An 8,198-nucleotide genomic window follows, 5' to 3' on the forward strand; every position below is an offset into this window, starting at 1 on the left:
AGAGTCAGAGACAGACAGGTTGGACAGTTTATGGGGGTTGATCAAGAGGTGAAAAGTATTCTTTTCCTGGTGTTCGTGGGCTATGTTATCAGCTACCTTCATTAAATTGATTGTGGAGCACACGCTATTCCCAATCCTTCCATAATAAAGCCAGCACATACAGAGAGATGAACCTGGAGAAGAGTCCCTTAAGCAAGCTGGTCCTGAGGCTCTGTTCACAAACACATACAGACCCAACAGAGCCCCAGGACAGCAACACAATTAGACCCAACCAAATCATGAGAAAACAAAAATATAGTTACTTGACACATTTGGAAGAATTAACACAAAAAAAACAGAGCAAACTAGAATGCTCTTTGGCCCTAAACAGAGAGTACACAGTGGCAGAATACCTGACCACTGTGACTGACCCAAAGCTTTGACTATGTACAGACTCAGTGAGCAAAGCCTTGCTATTGAGAAAGGCTGCCATAGGCAGACCTGGCTCACAAGAGAAGACAGGCTATGTGCTCACTGCCTACAAAATGAGGTGGAAACTGAGCTGCACTTCCTAACCTCCTGCCAAATATATGACCATATTAGAGAGACATATTTCCCTCAGATTACACAGATCCACAAATAATTGGAAAACAAGCCCAATTTTGATAAACTCCCTTGGCTACTGGGTGAAATACCACCGTGTGAAATCACAAAAGCAAGATTTGTGACCTGTTGCCACAAAAAGGGCAACCAGTGAAGAACAAAAACCATTGTAAATACAACCCATATTTATGTTTATTTATTTTCACTATTGTTCTTTAACTATTTGCAAATAATATGACATTTGAAATGTCTTTATTCTTTTGGTACTTTTGTGAGTGTAATGTTTACTGTTCATTTTTATTTTTCATTTCACTTTTGTTTATGATCTACTTCACTTGCTTTGGCAACGTTAACATACAGTTGAAGTCGGAAGTTTACATACATACATACTTAGGTTGGAGTTATTTAAACTAGTTTTTCAACTCTTGTTAACAAACTATAGTTTAGGCCTCCTGGGTGGCGCAGTCGTCTAGGGCACTGCATCGCAGTGCTCGCTGTGCCACCAGAGACTCTGGGTTCGAGCCCAGGCTCTGTCGCAGCCGGCCGCGACCGGGAGGTCCATGGGGCGACGCACAATTGGCCCAGAGTCGTTAGGGAGGGTTTGACCGGTAGTGATATCCTTGTCTCATCGCGCACCAGCGACTCCTGTGGCCCGGCCGGGCGCAGTGCACGCTAACCAGGTCGCCAGGTGCACGTGTTTCCTCCGACACATTGGTGTGACTGGCTTCCGGGTTGGATGCGCGCTGTGTTAAGGTTGGTTTGGGTTGTGTTTCGGAGGACGCATGGCTTTCGTCTCTCCCCAGACTGTACAGGAGTTGTAGCGATGAGACAGGATAGTAATTACTAACAATTGGGTACATCAAAATTGGTGAGAAAAGGGGGTAAAATTTAAAAAAAATGTTTAAAAACTATAGTTTCGGAAGGCTGCCCGAAATGTTTGACCCAAGTTAAACAATTTAAAGGCAACATTACCAAATACTAATTTGGTAGCCACTAGGAATTTGATGAAAGAAACAAAAGCTGAAATAAATTATTCTCTCTACTATTATTCTGACATTTCACATTATTAAAATAAAGTGGTGATCCTAACTGACCTAAAAAAAAGGGAATTTTTACAAGGATTAAATGTCAGGAATTGTGAAAAACTCAGTTTAAATGTATTTGGGCTAAGGTGTACGTAAACTTCCGACTTCAACTGTATGATTTCCATGCCAATAAAGCCCTTAAATTGAAATGAGCAAGAGAGAGAGAGAGAGAGAGAGAGAGAGAGAGAGAGAGAGAGCACAGTTTATGTAGAGGGATTGAAGGGTATTCTTGTCCAGGTGCTAGTGGGCTATGTTTTCAGCTGCCGTCATTAAATTGATTGTGGAGCCATTCCCCACCCTTCCATAACAAAGCCATCCCCTACAGAGAGATGAACCTGGAGAAGAATCCCCCAAGTAGTACAGACAAAAGCGCTGATGTCACTGAACCTGTGGAGAGTCAATTGAATGTAGGAGCTTTTGACAAGCTGTTGTCACAATAACATTTACAGTAAATATTTATATCTCATTATTCATCCAATTTAAAGAGGAAAAACCTGCTTCTGTAGTCTATAAAGTTTTTAAAACCTGACTCCTCAACGGTTATCATAGGATAATTTCCTCATCCCATCCCCAGTAGGCCGATGTTGATGACAGGTATTTTCTCCTTCTGCTTCCTCAGCCTGAAATAGATTCAGAGTGGATCGATTGACCTTTGACCCTGTGGTTGTTCCCTGTGGGTCAATCAACCACACAGCACGATCAGGGTATTGGGCAAGCATCAATCCAAGTCCACTTTTACTTCCTGTTTTGCTTAGGATAAACTGGCTGTGATGAATAAGGGGTGTTTTCTTCAGGTCCAAATGTGTATTGGATTTTACACAAAACCCACTCCCACCTGCATATCATTCAGAGCCTCATGAACCACATTTACATATACTCCGAAAATAATGCATTTAAGCACACACACACACACACACACACACACACACACACACACACACACACACACACACACACACACACACACACACACACACACACACACACACACACACACACACACACACACACACGCACACACACACACACACAATGATGTAATTACATACACACATTCACACACACTACACAGGTGGTTGGTGGCACCTTAATTGGGGAGGGCGGGATCATGGCAATGGCTGGAGCGGAATCAGTGGAATGGTATCAAGCACATGGTTTCCATGGTTTCCATGGCTCCATCCTACAGCAGAAGTAGGACAGTGCTCCATTTGACAGCGCTCCATCCTACAGCAGTAGGACAGCAGCTCCCATAGGACAGCAGCTCCATCCTGCAGCAGCTCCGCTCCATCCTGCAGCAGCAGTAGGACAGCAGCTCCACATTAAGGACAGCAGCTCCATCCTACAGCAAGTAGGACAGCAGCTCCATCCTACAGCAGCAAGAAGTAGGACAGCTGCTCCATCCTAGGACAGAAGCTCCATCCTACAGCAAGACAGCGGCTCCATCCTACAGCAGTAGGGACAGCAGCTCCAGCTCCATCCTAGCAGCTCCATCCTACAGCAGCAGTAGGACAGGCAGCAGCTCCATCCTGCAGCAGCAGCTCCGATAGGACAGCAGCTCCATCCTACAGCAGCTCCATCCTACAGCAGCAGACAGCAGTAGGACAGCAGCTCCATCCTACAGCAGAAGTAGGACAGCAGCTCCATCCTACAGCAGTAGGACAGCAGCTCCATCCTACAGCAGCAAGACAGCAGCTCCATCCTACAGCAGAAGGACAGGCAGCTCCATCCTAGGACAGCAGCTCCATCCTACAGCAAGACAGCAGCTCCATCCTACAGCAGCAGTAGGACAGCAGCTCCATCCTACAGCAGTAGGACAGCAGCTCCATCCTACAGCAGCAGTAGGACAGCAGCTCCATCCTACAGCAGCAGTAGGACAGCAGCTCCATCCTACAGCAGCAGTAGGACAGCAGCTCCATCCTACAGCAGAAGTAGGACAGCAGCTCCATCCTACAGCAGCAGTAGGACAGCAGCTCCATCCTACAGCAGTAGGACAGCAGCTCCATCCTACAGCAGAAGTAGGACAGCAGCTCCATCCTACAGCAGCAGTAGGACAGCAGCTCCATCCTACAGCAGCAGTAGGACAGCAGCTCCATCCTACAGCAGCAGTAGGACAGCAGCTCCATCCTACAGCAGAAGTAGGACAGCAGCTCCATCCTACAGCAGAAGTAGGACAGCAGCTCCATCCTACAGCAGAAGTAGGACAGCAGCTCCATCCTACAGCAGAAGTAGGACAGCAGCTCCATCCTACAGCAGCAGTAGGACAGCAAGGACAGCAGCTCCATCCTACAGCAGAAGTAGGACAGCAGGACAGCAGCAGCTCCATCCTCCAGTAGGACAGCAGCTCAGAAGTAGGACAGCAGCTCCATCCTACAGCAGAAGTAGGACAGCAGCTCCATCCTACAGCAGGACAGCAGCTCCATCCTAGGACAGCAGCTCCATCCTACAGCAGAAGTAGGACAGCAGCTCCATCCTACAGCAGCAGTAGGACAGCAGCTCCATCCTACAGCAGAAGTAGGACAGCAGCTCCATCCTACCATCATCCTACAGCAGCAGTAGGACAGCAGCTCCATCCTACAGCAGAAGTAGGACAGCAGCTCCATACAGCAGAAGTAGGACAGCAGCTCCATCCAGCAGCAGTAGGACAGCAGCTCCATCCTACAAGTAGGACAGCAGCTCCATCCTACAGCAGCAGGACAGCAGCTCCATCCTACAGCAGAAGTAGGACAGCAGCTCCATCCTAGCTCCATCCTACAGCAGAAGTAGGACAGCAGCTCCATCCTAGGACAGCAGCTCCATCCTACAGCAGGACAGCAGCTCCATCCTACAGCAGAAGTAGGACAGCAGCAGCAGTAGGACAGCAGCTCCATCCTACAGCAGAAGTAGGACAGCAGCTCCATCCTACAGCAGAAGTAGGACAGCAGCTCCATCCTACAGCAGAAGTAGGACAGCAGCTCCATCCTACAGCAGCAGTAGGACAGCAGCTCCATCCTACAGCAGCTCCATCCTACAGCAGAAGTAGGACAGCAGCTCCATCCTACAGGACAGCAGCTCCATCCTACAGCAGAAGTAGGACAGCAGCTCCATCCTAGGACAGCAGCTCCATCCTACAAGTAGGACAGCAGCTCCATCCAGCAGTAGGACAGCAGCTCCATCCTACAGCAGAAGTAGGACAGCAGCTCCATCCTACAGCAGCAGCTCCATAGGACAGCAGTAGTAGGACAGCAGCTCCATCCTACAGCAGCAGTAGGACAGCAGCTCCATCCTACAGCAGAAGTAGGACAGCAGCTCCATCCTACAGCAGAAGTAGGACAGCAGCTCCATCCTACAGCAGCTCCATCCTACAGCAGTAGGACAGCAGCTCCATCCTACAGCAGAAGTAGGACAGCAGCTCCATCCTACAGCAGAAGTAGGACACAGCTCCATCCTACAGCAGAAGTAGGACAGCATCCATCCTACAGTAGGACAGCAGCTCCATCCTACAGCAGTAGGACAGCAGCTCCATCCTAGGACAGCAGCTCCATCCTACAGCACAGTAGGACAGCAGCTCCATCCTACAGCAGAAGTAGGACAGCAGCTCCATCCTACAGCAGAAGTAGGACAGCAGCTCCATCCTACAGCAGAAGTAGGACAGCAGCTCCATCCTACAGCAGAAGTAGGACAGCTCCATCCTACAGCAGAAGTAGGACAGCAGCTCCATCCTACAGCAGAAGTAGGACAGCAGCTCCATCCTACAGCAGAAGCTCCATCCTAGGACAGCAGCTCCATCCTACAGCAGGACAGCAGCTCCATCCTACAGCAGCAGTAGGACAGCAGCTCCATCCTACAGCAGAAGTAGGACAGCAGCTCCATCCATCCTAGGACACAGCAGCTCCATCCTACAAGTAGGACAGCAGCTCCATCCTACAGCAGCAGTAGGACAGCAGCTCCATCCTCCACAGCAGAAGGACAGCAGCTCCATCCTACAGCAGAAGTAGGACAGCAGAAGTAGGACAGCAGCTCCATCCTACAGCAGAAGTAGGACAGCAGCTCCATCCTACAGCAGAAGTAGGACAGCAGCTCCATCCTACAGCAGAGCAGCTCCATCCTAGGAGGACAGCAGCTCCATCCTACAGCAGAAGTAGGACAGCAGCTCCATCCTACAGCAGCAGTAGGACAGCAGCTCCATCCAGAAGTAGGACAGCAGCTCCATCCTACAGCAAGTAGGACAGCAGCTCCATCCTAGGACAGCAGCTCCATCCTACAGCAAGTAGGACAGCAGCTCCATCCTCCATCAGCTCCACAGCAGCAGTAGGACAGCAGCTCCATCCTACAGCAGAAGTAGGACAGCAGCTCCATCCTACAGCAGAAGTAGGACAGCAGCTCCATCCTACAGCAGAAGTAGGACAGCAGCTCCATCCTACAGCAGAAGTAGGACAGCAGCTCCATCCTACAGCAGAAGTAGGACAGCAGCTCCATCCTACAGCAGAAGTAGGACAGCAGCTCCATCCTACAGCAGCAGTAGGACAGCAGCTCCATCCTACAGCAGCAGTAGGACAGCAGCTCCATCCTACAGCAGCAGTAGGACAGCAGCTCCATCCTACAGCAGAAGTAGGACAGCAGCTCCATCCTACAGCAGAAGTAGGACAGCAGCTCCATCCTACAGCAGCAGTAGGACAGCAGCTCCATCCTACAGCAGCAGTAGGACAGCAGCTCCATCCTACAGCAGAAGTAGGATCCTCTTAACAATGGGTACTGATCCTGATCATCAGCGGAGGAGAAATAGAACAGAATCTTGGACAGTGAACTGACCTTGTCAATCAGTGCTATGAATCTGTAGAAGACAGAGGAGAGTTATTCAGTAGGACAGCAGAACGGAGGGACAACAGTAGGACAGCAGCTCCATCCTACAGCAGAAGTAGGATCCTCTTAACAATGGGCTTTGTCTTAGGATGTGGGGGTGAACTGACCTTGTGGAGAGTTATTCCATCCTAACGGGGACAACAGGCTGTGTGTTAGCTCCATCCTACAGCAGTGTGGAGGCTGTTAACAATGTGTGTGTGTAGGCTGTGTGTGTACGGTGTGTGGGGGTGGGCTGTGTGGGGGTAGGCTGTTTGGGGGTAGGCTGTGTGTATGTGTGTGTGTAGGCTGTGTGTATGTGTGTGTGTAGGCTGTGTGTGTGTAGGCTGTGTGTATGTGTGTGTGTAGGCTGTGTGTGTGTAGGCTATGTGTATGTGTGTGTAGGCTGTGTGTGTATGTGTCAAATCATTGAATAAAATCAAACTTTATTTGACACGGAACGAAAACGAGAAGTACACTGAAATGCTTCATTACAAGCACTACAAGTACAAACAGTGCAGTTCAACAAAGAGTTAATAAAATATTTACCAAATAAACTGAAGTAAAAATGTATCAAATGTAATACATTAACATAACAATAATGAAGCTATATTTTATTTTGTATTTATTTCACCTTTATTTAACCAGGTAGGCTAGTTGAGAACAAATTCTAATTTACAACTGCGACCTGGCCAAGATAAAGCGTAGCAATTCGACACATACAACAACACAGAGTTACACATGGAATAAACAAAACATACAGTCAATAATACAGTACAACAAAAGAAAACAAAAAGTCTATATACAGTGAGGCACCAATATACCAAAGTTAACCCTTATTAAAGGAGCTGCAAAGCTCCACATGGGAGATTGTAGTATCTGTCCATAGGACCACTTTAAGCATTATTAAGCATTACACTCCACAGAGCTGGGCTTTACAGAAGAGTGGCCAGAAAAGAGCCATTGCTTGAAGAAAAAATAAGCAAACATGTTTGGTGATCGCCTAAAGGCATGTAGGACACTCCCCAAAAATATGGAAGAAGGTACTCTGGTCAGATGAGAGCTCAATAATGAGCTTTTTGGCCATCGAGGAAAATTCTATGTCTTGCGCAAACCCAACCCCTCTCATCACCCTGAGAACACCATCCCCACAGTGAAGCATCATGCTGTGGGGATGTTTTTAATTGGCAGGGACTGGGAACACGTTCAGAATTGAAGGAAGGATGGATGGTGTTAAATACAAGGAAATTGTTGAGGGAAATCTGTTTTAGTCTTCCAGAGATTTGAGACTGGGACAGAGGTTCACCTTCCAGCAGGACAATGACGCCAATCATACTGCTAAAGCAACACTCGAGTGGTTTAAGGGGAAACATTTAAATGTCTTGGAATGGCCTAGTCAAAGCCCAGACGTCAATCCATTTGAGGAATCTGTGGTATGACTTAAAGATTGTTGTACTCCAGCTCCTTCCAACTTGAAGGAGCTGGAGCAGTTTTGACTTGAAAATGGACAAGAATCCCAGTGGCTAGATGTGCCAAGCTTATACAGACATAGCCCAAGAGACTTGCAGCTGTAATTTCTGCAAAAGGTGGCTCTACAAAGTATTGACTTTGGGAGGGGTGAATAGTTATGCACGCTCAAGTTTTCAGTTTTTGTTTTTGTCTAATTACTTGTTTGTTTCACAGTAAAACATGTTTTGCATCTTCAAAATGGCATGT

General features: G+C 47.8%; 3 protein-coding genes across 3 annotated transcripts; all 3 read right to left on the bottom strand.

Annotated features, from left to right (window-relative positions):
• Nucleotides 1-3,394: 3,394 nt before the first annotated feature.
• Nucleotides 3,395-3,949, bottom strand: LOC135518880 (keratin-associated protein 5-5-like). Its single transcript, XM_064943834.1, has one exon. It carries the CDS (start codon nt 3,947-3,949, stop codon nt 3,395-3,397), a length of 555 nt encoding a protein of 184 aa, XP_064799906.1.
• A 60-nt stretch (nt 3,950-4,009) lies between these two features.
• Nucleotides 4,010-4,654, bottom strand: LOC135518881 (keratin-associated protein 4-3-like). Its single transcript, XM_064943835.1, has one exon. The coding sequence runs from the start codon at nt 4,652-4,654 to the stop codon at nt 4,010-4,012; it is 645 nt and encodes a 214-aa protein (XP_064799907.1).
• Nucleotides 4,655-4,989: 335 nt separating this feature from the next.
• Nucleotides 4,990-5,750, bottom strand: LOC135518882 (keratin-associated protein 4-4-like). The gene is made up of 3 exons (XM_064943836.1): nt 5,572-5,750; nt 5,194-5,365; nt 4,990-5,091 (listed from the first exon to the last, which is right to left on the bottom strand). The coding sequence occupies exons 1-3, from the start codon at nt 5,748-5,750 to the stop codon at nt 4,990-4,992; spliced, it is 453 nt and encodes a 150-aa protein (XP_064799908.1).
• Nucleotides 5,751-8,198: the final 2,448 nt, after the last annotated feature.

Source organism: Oncorhynchus masou, chromosome 29, assembly GCF_036934945.1.
Source record: "Oncorhynchus masou masou isolate Uvic2021 chromosome 29, UVic_Omas_1.1, whole genome shotgun sequence".
Taxonomy (NCBI): domain Eukaryota; kingdom Metazoa; phylum Chordata; class Actinopteri; order Salmoniformes; family Salmonidae; genus Oncorhynchus; species Oncorhynchus masou.